Below are 18,710 nucleotides of genomic sequence, written 5' to 3'. Positions count from 1 at the left end.
GAATGTAAATAAATGTGCTTTATTCTGCAGCATGTCTCTCAAAAGCAGCAACTCCATTGAAGGCATCAGTCCAAAGATAAAGCCTTGTCCAATGGTTGTCTACACATCACCTGCACAGTCCACAGGGAGGGGCGTCCAATCTCAGAAGACAAGATGCCATGAGGATGAGTAGTCTCCTGGGAGAATCCATGTAACAGACTGGGGATGGCCATTGTAGCCTACGTCGCCCACAGCAGCATGTGACCAGGAGAAGAGGTTGTCAGTCCCAGGAGTAAAAGTCAGGCCTCAAACTTCTGGTAAATAGATTCAACATAGAGAAGAACTTTTTGCCAGTCTGGACCTGGGGTCTGGAGCATGTGGTCGATGGTCTACAAGAGGGAGAGAAGCGTCAGCGACACAAACTATGAAAAGGACAGACACGGTACACGGGGCAAGGGATTACCAGCAGCGAGGGGATCCCCACACTCTCAGCTACATGGAAAGCCAACTGGAGGTTCTTCCTCTGTAAGATAGAATGTGATGTTGGTGAGTACAGCCGGAGTGCCCTAGTGGCTGCCATATGGTACGGTGATGGCTGCATACCTTCTCTAGGGGGCGAAGCTGTGAATACAGGATACTCTGTGGGAGGTAGGAGTGCAAAAGTGCACAGAGGGCCATGCCGTCCACCCAGGAGGTGCTGAAGTTTGTGATGACCACATGCTGCAAGACAGACACATCACTTCAATGTCTGGAGTGACTAACAGATTGTCCCTGCAGTTGGTGCGGCTGTCAGGCGATCCCTGCAGCTAAAGCAAAAGGATGTCTATCCAAGTCTTCAAGCCCCCCCCCCCAAAAAAAAAATTCTAAAAGAATCTTTGTTTCTGTTAGTTTCCACTGGCATCCAAACATTGGCGGCGCACATTAAAGGGGTTGTCCCGCGGAAGCAAGTGGGGTTATACACTTCTGTATGGCCATATTAATGCACTTTGTAAGGTACATCGTGCATTAAATATGAGCCATACAGAAGTTATATACTTACCCCCTCCGGTGCTGGCGTCCTCGTCTCCATGGCGCCGACTAACGCTGTCTTCTCCTTCCATTAGACGCGCTTGCGCTGTGCGGTCTTCTGCTTTGTTCAATGGGGCCGCTTCGGCGTGCTCGCGCCGCCGAGGTCTTCTGCGCATGCGCAGACCAGCTCTCCGGCGCAACACGCCGGAGCAGCTCTGTAAAATGTTAATAAATGTAAAGAAGAAAAACAATGATCTGTAAATCTCATCTAACCCCATTTTATTCACAACAGGACATAAACCATATCAGGGGGAGGGGACACGTGGATTGCACGGTGAACAGTGCTCACAGAGAGTGACTTCTGGAAGTATTCCTGAGGGCATGAGGTGATTTGCATCACAGAATCATGCCCCCTGAGGGTCTGTAGATCTCCAGCATTCAGTATTAACCGTCAGGCTTGTCCTTTGTGCACATGAATTCCTCCAATTTTCTAAATCTTCCGATGATATTCTGTACTGTAGATGGGGGGGGGGGGGGGATATTCAGACTCTGCACAGTTTTATGTTGAACATTTTTTGAAAAAGTGTTCAACAGTGTTTAGGTTTTTTTTTTTTTTTTTTACAGATTGGTGAACCTCCAATCAGCTTTGCTTCTGAGAGACTCTGCCTCTCTAACATACTCTTTCTATACACAGTCATGAGGTATTAGTTGAACTGACCCTCCAGCTGTTTGTTATTAGTACCACTTACTTTTCCAGCGTTTTGTGTCCCCTGGCCCAACTTTTGTGAGATGTATTGCTGCCATCAATTTCTAAGTGAATTAAATTTTTTAATGAAATGGAACAATGTCTCCACTCCTCCTTCTAAGTGTTAGGGCTTATTCAGATGACTGTATATTGGCCAGGTTTTCATGCCTGGCCGATATACTGCGTCCCTCTCTGCAGGGGGAGGAGGCTGGAAGAGCCGGGAGCAGTGCACTGAGCTCCCCCCCACCCCCTCTCAGCCCCTCGCAATTATTTGCAATGGGTGTGGGCGGAGCTAAGTCTCGTAACTTAGCTCCGCGCCCTCCCATTGCAAATAGTGGCGAGGGGCAGGAGCTCAGTGCACTGCTCCCGGCTCTTCCAGCCTCCTCCCCCTGAAGAGAGGGACACCGTATATCGGCCGGGCGTGAAAACCTGGCGGATATACGGTCGTCTGAATAAACCCTTGTATTGTGAATGAAATAGGGTTAGATAAGATCTCCAAATCATTGAATTCTTTTTTCTCATTTACATTATACGATGTGTCCTAATGTTTTTGGAAGTGGGGTTTTAATAGAAATTTCTATCTTTGTAGCGGGGTATTTCTCTTTTTTTTTGTCTGCCTATTGGAGATTGAGAGATTCTCATTATCACAGAAGCTGGATTATAATTGCCGCTTTTCTATCAGATCGGGTGGACGACGATGGTCATAGAATTGGGTGCTGTGACCAGCAGTTCTCTGGTTATTCCTCACGTTGCGTTGTGTAATGTAGGAGATTGGTTGGGGGACATTTCTCAGTAGACCCACCTTATACCCGCAGGTGCGGTCCTGAGCCCAGCGCAGGAACACACCTCTTTTTGAACCTCCATAACGACGGAAGAATGACCCAGAATCTTCAGTCAAGTTCTCTCTGCATGAATAGAATAAGCATCAAGACGTGGCTGCTGTCCATGAGCCACTATGTCCAGGGTTCAGTTTGTGGCTTTAGAGATCAGAATGGGTATTACAAGTGGAGAGCTGTATGTCACTCACGTGGCTTTTGACTGGTTTAATAATGTTTCCAGGCTTCCTCTTCTCTCTTTTCGGGATGATGCAGCTTCTAATACTGACGACACATATAGATATTGCTTATAGGACAAAAACTCTCATTATACAGAGCTCAATACATAATAACTAGAGTTAAGCAAACATACTCTGCTGAGCTTGATGCTCGTTCGAGTATTAGCGTATTCGAAGGTGCTCGTTACTCGATCGAGCATCAAATCGTGTTTGACCCCCGCCCCAGTTTTTGGCTTCTCCCCGCTGTGACGTTCCTGTTTTGGCCCCGTCGTGACGCAGCGCGTGTCATTGGCAAATTTTTTGGCAGGCGGGGAGAGAGAGAGAAAACGAGAACATGCACCAAGAAAAAAAAAAGCTCAGGACCCGGCGTCCCACATACAAAAATGCTCGAGTCTCCCATTGTAGTCAATGGGGTTCGTTACTCCAGTAGAGCTCTCGATTTTTACGAAAAGCTTGACTCGAATAACGGGGACCCGAGCATTTGGGTGCTGGCTCATCTCTAATAATAACATACTTCATAGACTATAGTGTGAAAGGAAACATTGAGAGCAGAGGAAGGCCGGAGAGGCCTGGTGGTGCTACCTATAAGAGGTTATTGAGAAAGGTAAGTAAACAAGTGGTGTCCTCAAGACACATGGTCAGAGATAGTAGAAGCCTTTGTGAGTGAGCCCTCTGGTACACTTGATGTTCCGTGGCTTTTGCATGTGTAAATCCCCTCTCACCTGAATTCTGGGCTAGAGAGCTGCTAGGAGGAACACTCATGAGACTGCTGGACTTGAGAATGGGCTCCTGCAATGACAGTTCAGATAAGAGCAAGTGCTGGTATCAAGACCGTAAGTAGGATGGGACTGGTGTATTTACCCGCTTGGAGGACAGTAGGACTCCCCGTGGAAGACTGTGATATCCCTGGACAGAGCTGTTGGTGGTAGTCTCTGCCCAATCCACAGTGTCAGATCTGCAAGAGAAGACAAGGATCAGTCCTTACTAGAGATGAGCGAACTTACTCGGTTCGGGTGTTTTTGGACCCGAGCACCGCTTTTTCCGAGTAACTGACTACTCGGATGAAAAGATTCGGCGTTCTCCCCCCTCACTCCCCCCGAATCTTTTCGTCAGAGTAGTCAGTTACTCGGAAAAAGCGGTGCTCGGGTCCAAAAACACCCGAACCAAGTAAGTTCGCTCATCTCTAGTCCTTACCTGTCATGTCAATGTTCATCACACATCAGTGCAGATCTGCTCTGTTTTTCTTTTTCATCCAAGAAGACATAGTAATTCAAAGGAACTGCCTGCCCCACCATTATTTAGAATTGACTTCTAACACACAAATTCAAGTATAATGATCCAGTCTCTAATCAGTCAGCACTAGAGATGAGCGAGCACCAAAATGCTCGGGTGCTCGTTACTCGGGACGAAATTATCGCGATGCTCGAGGGTTCGTTTCGAGTAACGAACCCCATTGAAGTCAATCGGGGCAATTCAAGAAAGTGATGGGAACGACACAGCAACGGATAGGGCAGGCGAGGGGCTACATGTTGGGCTGCATCTCAAGTTCCCAGGTCCCACTATTAAGCCACAATAGCGGCAAGAGTGCCCCCCCCCCTCCCAACAACTTTTACTTCTGAAAAGCCCTCATTAGCAATGCATACCTTAGCTAAGCACCACACTACCTCCAACAAAGCACAATCACTGCCTGCATGACACTCCGCTGCCACTTCTCCTGGGTTACATGCTGCCCAACCCCCCCCCCCCCCGCGCGCGCACGACCCAGTGTCCACAGCACACACCAAAGTGTCCCTGCGCAGCCTTCAGCTGCCCTCATGCCACACCACCCTCATGTCTATTTATAAGTGCGTCTGCCAGAGGAACCGCAGGCACACACTGCAGAGGGTTGGCACGGCTAGGCAGCGACCCTCTTTAAAAGGGGCAGGGCGATAGCCCACAATGCTGTACAGAAGCAATGAGAAATATAATCCTGTGCCACCGCCATCAGGAGCTGCACACGTGGGCATAGCAATGGGGAACCTATGTGCCACACACTATTCATTCTGTCAAGGTGTCTGCATGCCCCAGTCAGACCGCAGTTTTTTATAAATAGTCACAGGCAGGTACAACTCCGCAATGGGAATTCCGTGTGCACCCACAGCATGGGTGGCTCCCGGGAACCCACCGGCTGTACATAAATGTATCCCATTGCAGTGCCCATCACAGCTGAGGTAACGTCCGATTAAATGCAGGTGGGCTTCGGCCCACACTGCATGCCCCAGTCAGACTGGGGTTCTTTAGAAGTGTACACATGGAGTTACAACTCCGTGTGGACCGACAGCATGGGTGGGTGTCAGGAAGCCACCGGCGGTACATAAATATATCCCATTGCATTGCCCATCACAGCTGATGTAATGTCAGCTTTAATGCAGGTGGGCAAAAAATTAATTGGATTACACTGTAGGCGAGGGCCCACAAAAATTGGTGTACCAACAGTACTAATGTACCTCAGAAAAATTGCCCATGCCCAACCAAGAGGGCAGGTGAAACCCATTAATCGCTTTGGTTAATGTGGCTTAAGTGGTAACTAGGCCTGGAGGCAGCCCAGTTAAAATAAAAATTGGTTCAGGTGAAAGTTTCAACGCTTTAATGAGCATTGAAACGTATAAAAATTGTTTACAAAAATTATATGAGTGAGCCTTGTGGCCCTAAGAAGAATTGCCCGTTGGGCGTGATTATGTGAGGATTCAGGAGGAGGAGCAGGAGGAGGAGGATGAATATTATACACAGATTGATGAAGGTAAAAGGTCCCCGTTTTTGATGGTGATAGAGAACGTAGCTTCCATCCGCGGGTGCAGCCTACGTATTGTTTAGGTATCGCTGCTGTCCGCTGGTGGAGAAGAGAAGTCTGGGGAAATCCAGGCTTTGTTCATCTTGATGAGTGTAAGCCTGTCGGCACTGTCGGTTGACAGGTGGGTACGCTTATCTGTGATGATTCCCCCAGCCGCACTAAACACCCTCTCTGACAAGACGCTAGCCGCAGGACAAGCAAGCACCTCCAGGGCATACAGCGCGAGTTCAGACCACGTGTCCAGCTTCGACACCCAGTAGTTGTAGGGGGCAGAGGCGTCACGGAGGACGGTCGTGCGATCGGCTACGTACTCCCTCACCATCCTTTTACAGTGCTCCCGCCGACTCAGCCTTGACACGGGAGCGGTGACAGTCTTGGTGGGGAGCCAGAAAGCTGTCAAAGGCCTTAGAGAGTGTTCCCCTGCCTGTGCTGTACATGCTGCCTGATCTCTGCGCCTCCCCTGCTACCTGGCCCTCAGAACTGCGCCTTCGGCCACTAGCGCTGTCGGATGGGAATTTTACCATCAGTTTGTCCGCCAGGGTCCTGTGGTATAGCATCACTCTCGAACCCCTTTCCTCTTCGGGTATGAGAGTGGAAAGGTTCTTCTTATACCGTGGGTCGAGCAGTGTGTACACCCAGTAATCTGTAGGGTCACGAGAAAGGCATCCTAACATGAAGTCAGCCATGTGTGCCAGGGTACCTGTACGCAACACATGGCTGTCCTCACTAGGAAGATCACTTTCAGGATCCTCCTCCTCCTCCTCAGGCCATACACGCTGAAAGGAAGACAGGCAAGCAGCATGGGTACCCTCAGCAGTTGGCCAAGCTGTCTCTTCCCCCTCCTCCTCATCGCGCTGAGATATAGACAGGAGGGTGCTCTGACTATCCAGCGACATACTGTCTTCCCCCGCCTCTGTTTCCGAGCGCAAAGCGTCTGCCTTTATGCTTTGCAGGGAACTTCTCAAGAGGCATAGCAGAGGAATGGTGACGCTAATGATTGCAGCATCGCCACTCACCATCTGGGTAGACTCCTCAAAGTTTCCAAGGACCTGGCAGATGTCTGCCAACCAGGCCCACTCTTCTGTAAAGAATTGAGGAGGCTGACTCCCATTGCGCCGCCCATGTTGAAGTTGGTATTCCACTATATAGCTCTACGCTGCTCATAGAGCCTGGCCAACATGTGGAGCGTAGAGTTCCACCGTGTGGGCACATCGCACAGCAGTCGGTGCACTGGCAGATAAAACCGATGTTGCAGGGTGCGCAGGGTGGCAGCGTCCGTGTGGGACTTGCGGAAATGTGCACAGAGCCGGCGCACCTTTCCGAGCAGGTCTGACAAGCGTGGGTAGCTTTTCAGAAAGCGCTGAACCACCAAATTAAAGACGTGGGCCAGGCATGGCACGTGCGTGAGGCTGCCGAGCTGCAGAGCCGCCACCAGGTTACGGCCGTTGTCACACACGACCATGCCCGGTTGGAGGCTCAGCGGCGCAAGCCAGCGGTCGGTCTGCTGTGTCAGACCCTGCAGCAGTTTGTGGGCCGTGTGCCTCTTCTCTCCTAAGCTGAGTAGTTTCAGCACGGCCTGCTGACGCTTGCCCACCGCTGTGCTGCCGCGCGACACCGACTGCTGGCGACGTGCTGCTGCTGACACATCTTGATTGCGAGACAGAGGTTGAGGAGGAGGAGGAGGGTGGTTTAGTGGAGGAAGCATACACCGCCGCAGATACCACCACCGAACTGGGACCCGCAATTCGGGGGGTGGGTAGGACGTGAGCGGTCCCAGGCTCTGACTGTCCCAGCCTCCACTAAATTCACCCAATGTGCCGTCAGGGAGATATAGTGGCCCTGCCCGCCTGTGCTTGTCCACGTGTCCGTTGTTAAGTGGACCTTGGCAGTAACCGCGTTGGTGAGGGCGCGTACAATGTTGCGGGAGACGTGGTCGTGCAGGGCTGGGACGGCAAATCGGGAAAAGTAGTGGCGACTGGGAACTGAGTAGCGCGGGGCCGCCGCCGCCATCATACTTTTGAAAGCCTCCGTTTCCACAACCCTATACGGCAGCATCTCCAGGCTGATCAATTTGGCTATGTGCACGTTTAACGCTTGAGCGTGCGGGTGCGTGCGTACTTGCGCTTGCGCTCCAACACTTGCGCTAGCGACGGCTGGACGGTGCGCTGACAGACATTGGTGGATGGGGCCGAGGACAGCGGAGGTGAGGGTGTGGGTGCAGGCCAGGAGACGGTAGTGCCTGTGCCCTGAGAGGGGGTTTGGATCTCAGTGGCAGCTTGGGGCACAGGGGGAGAGGCAGCGGTGCAAACCGGAGTCGGTGAACGGCCTTCGTCCCACCTTGTGGGGTGCTTGGCCATCATATGTCTGCGCATGCTGGTGGTGGTGAGGCTGGTGGTGGTGGCTCCCCGGCTAATCTTGGCGCGACAAAGGTTGCACACCACTGTTCGTCGGTCGTCTGCGCACTCAGTGAAAAACTGCCAGACCTTTGAGCACCTCGGCCTCTGCAGGGTGGCATGGCGTGAGGGGGCGCTTTGGGAAACAGTTGGTGGATTATTCGGTCTGGCCCTGCCTCTACCCCTGGACACCGCACTGCCTCTTGCAACCTGCCCTTGCCTCCCCCTCTGAAGACCCGTCCTCAGTAGGCGTAGCAAACCAGGTGGGGTCAGTCACCTCATCGTCCTGCTGCTCTTCCTCCGAATCCTCTGTGCGCTCCTCCCTCGGACTTACTGCCCTTACTACTACCTCACTGATAGACAACTGTGTCTCACCGTCATCGTCCTCCTCACCCACTGAAAGGTCTTGAGACAGTTGCCGGAAGTCCCCAGCCTCATCCCCCGGACCCCGGGAACTTTCCAAAGGTTGGGCATCGGTCACGACAAACTCCTCCAGTGGGAGGGGAACCATTGCTGCCCATTCTGGGCAGGGGCCCGGGAACAGTTCCTGAGAGTCTGCCTGCTCCTCAGAATGTGTCATTTTCATGGAGTGAGGAGGCTGGGAGGAAGGAGAAGCAGCAGCCAGAGGATTCAGAGTTGCAGCAGTGGACGGCGCAGAACTCTGGGTGTTCGATAGATTGCTGGATGCACTTTCTGCCATCCACGACAGGACCTGCTCACACTGCTCATTTTCTAATAAAGGTCTACCGCGTGGACCCATTAATTGTGAGATGAATGTGGGGACGCCAGAAACGTGCCTCTCTCCTAATCCCGCAGCAGTCTGCTGCGATACACCTGGATCAGGAGCTCGGCCTATGCCCACACCCTGACTTGGGCCTCCGCGTCCTCGCCCGCGTCCACGTCCTCTAGGCCTACCCCTCACCCCTCAGCATGGTGTATTACCAGTAGTGCAGAAACAGAACGCTGTAATTAAATGTGCCGCTTATTGGCCTGTGGTTGGAGGCTGACTTCGCTTACAGAACGCCAGGAAATAATTTTGCGCAAGCCTGCTGTAACACTTAGCTGGCTGCGTATGAATTAGGAGGACAACTACACCCAGCACAGACCCAGTACACTGAGGACAGCCACAGGCAGCCCAAATATATTTTTTTCCCCAAATGTTTTTGGAAAGGCCCACTGCCTATATTCAATAAATATGTCTTCTGTCCCTGCCTCACCACCACTACTGGCCCTGGAGTATGTATAATTACTGCAGGGCGCAATGCTCTGCACGGCCGATATACAAAAAAAAAAAAAAAGTGCAACACTGCAAAAAGCAGCCTCCACACTACTGCACACAGTTAGATGTGGCCCTAAGAAGGACCGTTGGGGTTCTTGAAGCCTAAAATACTCCTAACACTCTCCCTATAGCAGCTCCGGCACCAACAGCACTTTCCCTCCTCTATGTCAGAATAAATCTGTGGCGAGCCGCAGGAGGGGCCGATTTTTATACTCGGGTGACACCTGATCTCGCCAGCCACTCACTGCAGGGGGGTGGTATAGGGCTTGAACGTCGCAGGGGGAAGTTGTAATGGCTTCCATGTCTTTCTATTGGCCAGAAAAGCGCGCTAACGTCTCAGAGATGAAAGTGAAAGTAACCCGAACATCGCGTGGTACTCGTCACGAGTAACGAGCATCTCGAACACGCTAATACTCGAACGAGTATCAAGCTCGGACGAGTACGTTCGCTCATCTCTTGTCAGCACCCAGATATGTACTATCACAGAGGGATTTACCATCACCCAGAGCCATGTTACTATCACAGAAGGATCCATCACTCAGAGCTGTGTAACCATCATAGAAGGATTCACCACCCTAGAGCTGTGTCACCATAACAGAGGGATCCATAATCACTCAGAGCTGTGTCACCATCACCACCAAGAGCCCTGTTACAATCAGAGGGATCCATCATCAATCAGTTGTGCTACCATTACAGAAGGATCAAATCACAGAAGATCCCTTAAAACTATAATATTTTATTCCTATTTCATTAAAACACATATATTGGGCTCAAGACACTCATCAACTGATGGAAGGGTAAGACAAGAACAAAACAACAATGAACAGAACACAACACCCGTGCTAATGAATGTCACGGTGTTGCCACACAAAGGAAGTATAATTTTAGACTCAGTTTATACGTCTCCGATATGGCTACGCAGTTCTGATGGCCACCTACCCACCATCAGGGCAGGAGGCTACACCAACCTCTATCTAATTTAGCCTAAAGAAAATTGCTCTTCTTTCAGCGCTTTAATTCAGTGTAGATAGTCAGTTAACGGAGTCAAGATTATTTGACCAAGGGCTCAGTTAGCTACACTAGCTAGTTCGCTGACCTTTTTGCAGATCTAGATTTAAGTGGAGGGGTATTTTTTCCTCCTATGCTTGCTGAGTCTAGACCAGTGTTCCCCAACTCCAGTCCTCAGGGACCCCCAACAGGTCATGTTTTCAGGATTTCCTCAGTCTTGCACAGGTGATGTAATTATTGTTGGTGCCTCAGACATTGCCACAGGTGTTCTTACTATAGGATATCCTGAAAACATGACCTGTTGGTGGTCCCTGAGGACTGGAGTTGGGGACCCCTGGTCTAGACGGTCAGTAAACTGGGTCAAACATTTGACTGAAGGTCTAGTGAGTTAAACAAGTAAACCTGCTGACCTTTTTGCAGATCTAGATTCAATCTGGGGGGTATTGTCTCCCTAATCTTGATCTTTATTTCTTTCTCTGAGCGCTGAGACACTGGTCTGTATAGCAGGAGAACGGTGTTATAAAATAATAATCCATCTCTGTTACCGATATTATCACATCGGTTAGACCAATGGTAGCTGCTAAGAGGCGGTGTATGAATATCAAATTGACACCTGCCAATTAGGAGAGCTAACAAACAATCAAGCTATATTAGCAACTATTCTCTTGCATAAACAACTAACTACCGAGATATATCTACTTTGATTCATATATCTGTCAAACCTTCCACACTGATGGACATATGTATTTTAAACAATTGACCACCCGGTTCTTGAAAAGTCGTGCTTCCGACTGAAATGCATTGAACCACTCGAACCATTCATTTTGAATCAATCATTAAATGTCTCGATGCAGTCAGTGATTACATCAACTCACTGAGGTCTAGAATTTTTTGTTTCCTCAGGCTAATTACACATGAATATTAGAAGAAACTGGAACAATATCCTATAATATCTAACATATCACACATATATCTCAGATATATGGGAGATACAATGAGGGAGATTGGCGATGTCCTATCCCTCCATGTGTATATTGTCCCCCTAATGGGAAGTTCCTATGGCACGAGAACTGCATAGCCATATCGGAGACGTATAAACTGAGTCGAAAATTATACTTCCTTTGTGTGGCAACACCGTGACATTCATTAGCACGGGTGTTGTGTTCTGTTCATTGTTGTTTTGTTTTTGTCTTACCCTTTCATCAGTTGATGAGTGTCTTGAGCCCAATATATGTGTTTTAATGTAATAGGAATAAAATATTCTAGTTTTAAGGGATCTTCTGTGATTTGGGCGTTTTACAAATTAGTTCCCTCTGCCTCTGTGATTCTCATTACAGAAGGATCCACCACTACTGAAATACGTCGCCAGAGAAGAATCCATCCAGAGCTGTGTAACCATCATAGAAGGATCCACCACTACTGAAGTACGTCGCCAGAGAAGAATCCATCCAGAGCTGTGTAACCATCACAGAGGGATGCACCATCACTCAGCTGTGTTAACAGCATTGAGAGATTTATCATCACTCAGCTGTGTTACCTTCAGTGAGGGATCCATCATCACCCAGAGCCGGCTACCATTAGAGAGGGATCCATCATCACCCAGAGCCGGCTACCATTAGAGAGGGATCCATCATCACACAGAGCCGGCTACCATTAGAGAGGGATCCATCATCACCCAGAGCCGGCTACCATTAGAGAGGGATCCATCATCACCCAGAGCTGTGTTAGCATCACAGAGGGATCCATCATCACCCAGAGCCGTGTTACCATCACAGAGGGATCCATCATCATCCAGAGCCGTGTTACCAGCAAAGAGGGATCCATCATCACCAAGAGCCTTGTTACCATCACAGAGGGATCCATCATCATTCAGAGCTGTTACCATCATAGAGGGATCCATCATCACCCAGAGCCGTGTTACCATCAAAGAGGGATCCATCATCCCCCAGAGCAGTGTTGCCATCAAAGAGGGCTCCATCATCCCCCAGAGCCGTGTTACCATCACAGAGGGATTCATCATCCCCCAGAGCCGTGTTGCCATCAAAGAGGGCTCCATCATCCCCCAGAGCCGTGTTACCATCACAGAGGGATCCATCATCCCCCAGAGCCGTGTTGCCACCAAAGAGGGATCCATCATCACCCAGAGCCGTGTTACCATCACAGCAGGATCCACCACTAGTCAGGGCCTTTTCTGTATTAGAGCTTTGCGATCTGGAGTCGACTTACCCTTTGCTTCTCAGTCTCTGGTTCTCTCGCTCACATATCTCCAGTTTCTGTTGGGCCTCCTCTCTGAACCTCTCTGCCACGGAGACGGCTGTGCGGAGATCTGACTGCAGCATATTGAGATCCTGTACTTCACCCTGTGAGGATAAAATGAAGAAAACCACAGAGCATGAGAGAAGATCGATGCACTGTATGGAGCTGGAGTGGAGATGAACAAGGTGCTGGTACATCTGGTGCAGCCATGACTCGGAGTCTCACCTGTAGCTCAATGATTCTCTCCGTTAGTTTCAAGTTTTCTTTCTGTAGCTGCCGAATGCGGTCTGTGAGGGTAGAGGAGCTGAGTACGGTTGCAGAGCATCTCTCTAGTATTCAATGCAGAACATATCTGTGTACCTACCCTGCAGTTTTTCCCTCTCTAGCCTCTCCTCCGATTCCAGCATTCTCAGGTGTTCCTGTCAGAAATCAGATATGTACGATTATTCTTAGGGCTGTGGCGCCACCTTCCTGAAGGGGCCACACATGCAGTCGCCTTCCTGATGGGGCCACACACAGGCCTTCCTTACTTGGCCACAAGAAGCAGTCCATCTCACCTGAATGTCTGTGGGCTTTGTGTTCTCTGTTGCTGAACCTGTAAGATAGAGACAGACTGAAGAGATCGGTTGGGTGGGTCTAGTTTTATTACCTATGATAGCTAACACCCCATTGCAGATGAGGGATTGTGTAGGGCCTCCTATTACACTCCTCTAGCTGGTTCTAGTAACTTACACTTTGGGCCATGATTGGGATGACATAGAACAATATGGCACAATTGATTCAATGGGGCGGGCCCTCAGTGGGTAGCCCTATGTCATACCTGCACTCAGTGCCTCGTACTGTCTTCTCAGGTCACCCAGTTCTCGCAGGCCTCCCTTTAGGTCTTTTCTTACTTCAGTCAGTCGAGCCTCCCAACCCAACGCTGAATCTAGGATCCGGTGGCCCTCGGTGCTGCTTCTAGGAGTCAGAAGGCCCTGCAGCTGAATGTGCATCTCATCCAAAGCACATGCTGCTCTTTGGATCCTCTTCATTGCCCAACCAAAAGGGGCCCCCCATCCATTCACACTCCTATGTTCATCTTGGTGGGTGTTTAATCCTTCAGGGGAGGGACCTGTGTCCATGGGAGTGGGCTTTCCATCAGGACTGGCTAGGGATGTGTAGAATGGGTCCTGCGTGGAGGAACCTGCTGGGGATTGGTGAATCTTGTAGAGTGTCGGTGATGGTGGACCCATGGTGGGATCTGTGGATGCAAAGTTCAGAACGATGGACACAACTGAGAGATCAACCAGCAATAGACACAAGGAGAAAAAAAGCAAAGATTCTAGAAGTCCCAGAAAAAAGGTGGAGAACATGATGTGTTACTGCTAGTTTTGTTACTACTATTATTACTGCAGCTTATCATTGCTACTACTATTTACCTTATAGGGGTTCTCCCACTTATGGCTGTTTTCAGACAGCTCTGTACATTGCGCAGTGGCCCAGGTTGGTGCTTCAGGCTGAATCCTATTTAAGTAATTGGGACCTGCAGTACCAACCCAAGCCACTGCGCTATGTACAGAGCTGTTTAAAAACAGCTACATGTGGGAGAACTCCTTTAACCCTTTTACTACTTTTAACCCTTTAAGGACCAAGCATGGTAAATTTACGTTGCGTGGTCCTGGGCTTTAATCCCAGCCGATAGCAGATATATGGCGTGGAATTAAAGCCTCTGCTTCTGCAATCAAGCAGGAGTGGTTCAGGTCCTGAGCTGTTAGTCAGCTTTCTCCTTTCCAGGCTACATAATGCTCAATAATGGGACATAGATGGTAAAAAAAAAAAAAAGTTACAAAAGTAATAGAAATTACAAAATAAAATAAAAGTATATATATAAAATATAAAATGACCCACCGCCGACGCCAACCAAAACCGTTGCTCTATGCGCCTGTAATCCAAAACTGTACATATTATATATCAAAACGTCCAAAACAAAATGAGAAACCCATTTCTATACTTTATTTTTGCGTAAATATACTAAAAATAAAAAACTATACGTTGAGAAAAATCTTTTTTTGGCTTCTTGCCCACAAAAAAAAAAGTGTCACTGAGAAAAAGATATATAAAAAAAAAATTGATCTTTAAGTCATGGGAGAAAAAATGCAGCAAAAATAATTTTGGTAGCTCAAGGCAAAAAATAGGGCAGTAAAACCACATCATGGATAAAATCCCTAAAAGGTGTTTGTCCTTTAGGACCAAAACACCCCAGCCCTTAAGGGGTTAATACTAGTACTGATACTATTATTATTACTATTTTCCTACTAGTAAAGGTACTACTAATGCTACTTCTTCATTTAAGATTACTAAAATGATAGATGGTTAGGACAGCGCCTCTGTGGGTGGAGCCAGATTGGGTTGTCATGTGTCACAATATCTCTAATGGTTATCTGGTTATTCTTGTAACACCGCCACCGATAGATTTGTGCTTGAAAAAGGAGCTTAAAGCTCTGAAACGCGTTGCACTCTGTACCTTTCATAATAAAATATCTATTCTTTAAGTACTCAGGATCTATATCCTTGATTCTCATCGACCAGGAATAGAGGTCCACCTCTGTTCTACATGTTGTTATACTGGTGTTCTTTCTTTGGGTCACCCTGAGCGCCAGAGTCTCCTTTTTTGCCTTTTCAGTTATCCCAATTAAGATTACTGCTACTATTGTGGCAACTATTATTACCACTACTAGAACATTTATTACTACAACTACTCGGCCTTTCTAAAGCCATGGCTAGAATGTTGCATTTGTGTCCAGTAGTAAAGCAGTGGAGTACAGAATACCAAGAGTCTGCAGACAGAGGCATCATGACTGGATATTTACCGCTCTGCACATCGGAAGCATTCTTCACGCTGTTACCACCCATCACAGACGTCACAGGGTACAAGTATAAGAGACCAAGGATGCTCCACGGTTAAGTACTTATGTACGAAGGTCAACCATAGTGTACAGAAGAAATCATCTCTTAAAGGGGTAGACACAGGAGTACTGAGAAGCAGAAAGAAATGTTCAAATGTCACACATGGGAAAGGAAGACAGCTTTTAAGAAACAATTGTTAGGCAGACCTACTCAAAGGATGAAGTTCACAGATGATAGTCCTAGGAGAAGGATGGGGCTTCTGGAGACAGATATTACTCCTAGTAGAAGGAAAGAGCATGAGAAAGGTGATACTCCTACAAGAAGGATGAAACTTCCAGGTGACAAGTAATATTCCTAGTAGAAGAATGGAGCATAAAGGAGCCAGGTAGTCCAAGTAAAAGAATAGAAGCATCCAAGAGTTGATAGTATAGACTTAAGAGAAAGATAAAGCTTGCAGGAGAGCAATGAGAAGAATGGACCTTCCTAAGTGGTAGACCCAGGAGAAGAATGGAGCTTTCATGAGACAGATAATGCTTCTGGGAGCTAGGTGGTTAACCTAGGAGAAGGATGGAGCTTCTGGGAAACAGATGATACTCCTGAGAGGAGGATGAAGCTTCTCGGAGACAGGTGATTGTCCTAGGAGAAGGATGATGTTTCTGAGAGACAAATGGTAGTCCTAGAAAAATAGAGCTTCCAGATGATAGTGCTAAGCGAAGAACAGTTTCTGGGAGCCAAATGGTAGTTCTAAGAGAAAGATATTCAGGAATGTGGGTGGTAGTTCTATGGAGAGGGATGGAGGTTCTCGGAGACAGGTGCTAGTCCGAGGAGAAGGATGAAGCTTCTAGGACTCAGGTGGTAGTCATAGGAGAAGGATGGACCCTCCGGAAGACAAGTTGTAGTCCTAGGAGGAAGATGGACCCGCCCGGAGACAAGTGGTAGTCCTAGGAGGAGGATGGACCCTCCTGGAGACAAGTGGTAGTCCTAGGAGGTGGATGGACCCTCCTGGAGACAAGTGGTAGTCCTAGGAGGTGGATGGACCCTCCTGGAGACAAGTGGTAGTCCTAGTAGGTGGATGGACCCTCCTGGAGACAAGTGGTAGTCCTAGGAGGAGGATGGACCCTCCTGGAGACTAATAGTAATCCTGGGAGGAGGATGGACCCTCCCAGAGACAAGTGATAGTCCTAGGAAAAGGATAGACACTCCTGGAGACAGGTGGTAGTCCTAGGAGGAGGATGGAGCTTCTCAGAAATTGGTGGTAGTCCTTGGAGAATGAGGTTCCTCTTGGTAGACAGGTGGTAGTGCTTCCAGAAGTTGGATAGTAGTGCTAAGAGAGGGACTGAGCTTTCAGGATACAGGTGGTAGTCTGAGGAGCAGGATGAAGCTTCCAGGACTTGGGGCGTTGTCCTAGGAGGATGGGTTTTCTGGGAAATGTTTGCCCTGGAATTTTAGAACTCCATGGATGTGTAGTAATGTAAAGGTCTGGCGCAGGAGAGTGCTGGGCTGGAGCAGAAGCCTTGAGGGGCTGCGGAGCAGCAGCTTTTTCTTTTTAATTCTGCTGCAAAACTTTCTCATCTACTGCGTTCCTCTTGTCCCTTGTGATAAAACTCTGTGTGTGACTGAAATACTGTGCACACCCAAACACCCTGGCACACACATGACACAACCTCCACACCCTCCACACAATGAGCACATATTAACCACTCCCTGCCACATGCCGTGACCTGTGTGCAGCCAGGCAAGTCACCGACACCTGCTACAGCGGAGAGGGATTCACAGGGTCCTTTACATCATGGGGTCACTCTGTCCCCCCACAATCCCTCGCGCTATCAGGGAGGTAAACTCCCATTCACCTTCAGCTACTTGTTGTGTTTTTTTATAATAACCCTGCAGGCATTACATTGACTGACAGAACAGTAGTGGGATGTAATACTATATAGCAGTGCGGGTATATATGCTACTCAGGCTAGTTTCACACGGGCGATTGCGATTTTGCCACGAAAAAAAAAAAAATCGCATCTTCGTTCCCGTAATTTTTGAGCCTCCGTGATGCTTTTCCTTGAGAATAATCTCGCATCGCTGCCGCTCGCAGTAAAATCACGAAATTTTGTATCGGAAGTTTGGTGCATTGCGATAAAAAGGAGGCTCTATATGGAAACATGGGAAATAAAAATTGCAAATTGCAATAAGATAGGGCATGCCGCAATTTTTTTTTCTCTCGCAACATTGCATCAGTGAAAACATCGCTAATGTGAAGGAAACTATTGAAAATCATTGATTTCATAATTCTGTTTGTTTACTCACTCTCGCATCGCGCAATTTTCTAGCCCATTTGAAACTGGCCTCAGGGTCTTTGGAAAGCTCCCGAGAACCCCTGCGGACTCCTTAATAACGACTATGAATGCTGGTCCCCCATTACCCTTAACTGAGAAATAGCCGAATAGATGGTGAAGACACCACTCCGAGGCCGGAGAGATGCTGGAAGTAGTCCGGACCAGATGATTGAAGACTACTTCTGTTGATCATTGGGAGTCTCGTCTCATACAGTGATCTGTTCTGACCCCAGACTGGGGAACATCGAGCCCAAGACCATAGCCTGATCACCAATGAATCGTGAAGAGAGGAGCAGAATCACTGGAGTGTCGGAGGCTGCAGTGACCCGTCAGGGCAGACGGGAACTGAAAATCAGAACCAGTGAGGGTATATGTTGACAGCGTGAGGCATCAACAGGTAAAAACTTTATATATAGTCAGGTTGGGGCTGCATGCAGACTTTGTGGCACAACGTTTTCATTTTAAAGGGGTTTTCCGAGATAAAAACCGCTGTGGAGATAAGGAAATGCTGTAAATAATGAAATAAGCCATACAAAATTGGCTTCCACCTCTTTGGGGTTTTTGAGTAACATTGCAGGAAAATAGGCTGAACTGGATGGACACAAGGTTTTTTACAGCCTAAAATACTGTGACCCCATGCCTTCCCCTTCAGTGATGAAGCCCCCATTTTAACCCTGTAAGGCTAACTTTACACTGGCACGTGCGTTATTGAGCTGTGAACCACCTTCGAGTTTGCCAATATGCGATTTCACAGCAGATGTGGGGCATTCTTGTATCAAAAAGGTCTCCCATCCCTTCAGGGAAGTAGTAATCCTCCGCTGTGTCGAAACCACACAATAGGAGATGCCAGGGCATACCCAAATTATAGGACATGCTGCAAGAAAATTTTTTTTTTTTTAAATCACTCGTGTATGATCCTATTCAAAAGAATGGGGTCCATAT

The 18,710-nt window shown here is 48.4% G+C and overlaps 1 protein-coding gene across 3 annotated transcripts; it reads right to left on the bottom strand.

The window, feature by feature from the left end:
* Nucleotides 1-17,067, bottom strand: LOC136577323 (cytospin-B-like). Of its 3 annotated transcripts, XM_066577211.1 has the most exons (15): nt 15,995-17,067; nt 15,649-15,716; nt 15,402-15,566; nt 13,373-13,792; nt 13,110-13,147; nt 12,917-12,971; nt 12,778-12,839; nt 12,523-12,656; nt 3,648-3,741; nt 3,509-3,575; nt 2,760-2,832; nt 2,535-2,637; nt 583-699; nt 443-502; nt 1-368 (listed from the first exon to the last, which is right to left on the bottom strand). In XM_066577211.1, the coding sequence occupies exons 3-15, from the start codon at nt 15,442-15,444 to the stop codon at nt 279-281; spliced, it is 1,356 nt and encodes a 451-aa protein (XP_066433308.1). In that variant the 5' UTR covers nt 15,445-15,566; nt 15,649-15,716; nt 15,995-17,067; the 3' UTR covers nt 1-278. The 3 variants fall into 3 exon arrangements, with proteins under 3 accessions (XP_066433308.1, XP_066433307.1, XP_066433309.1); XM_066577210.1 differs by having other exon boundaries at nt 15,649-17,067; XM_066577212.1 differs by lacking the exon at nt 15,649-15,716.
* Nucleotides 17,068-18,710: the final 1,643 nt, after the last annotated feature.

The sequence above is a fragment of the Eleutherodactylus coqui genome, chromosome 8 (assembly GCF_035609145.1).
Source record: "Eleutherodactylus coqui strain aEleCoq1 chromosome 8, aEleCoq1.hap1, whole genome shotgun sequence".
NCBI lineage: Eukaryota > Metazoa > Chordata > Amphibia > Anura > Eleutherodactylidae > Eleutherodactylus > Eleutherodactylus coqui.
Note: the sequence above shows the minus strand (reverse complement) of the source record. Positions and strands in the feature narration are given on the sequence as shown.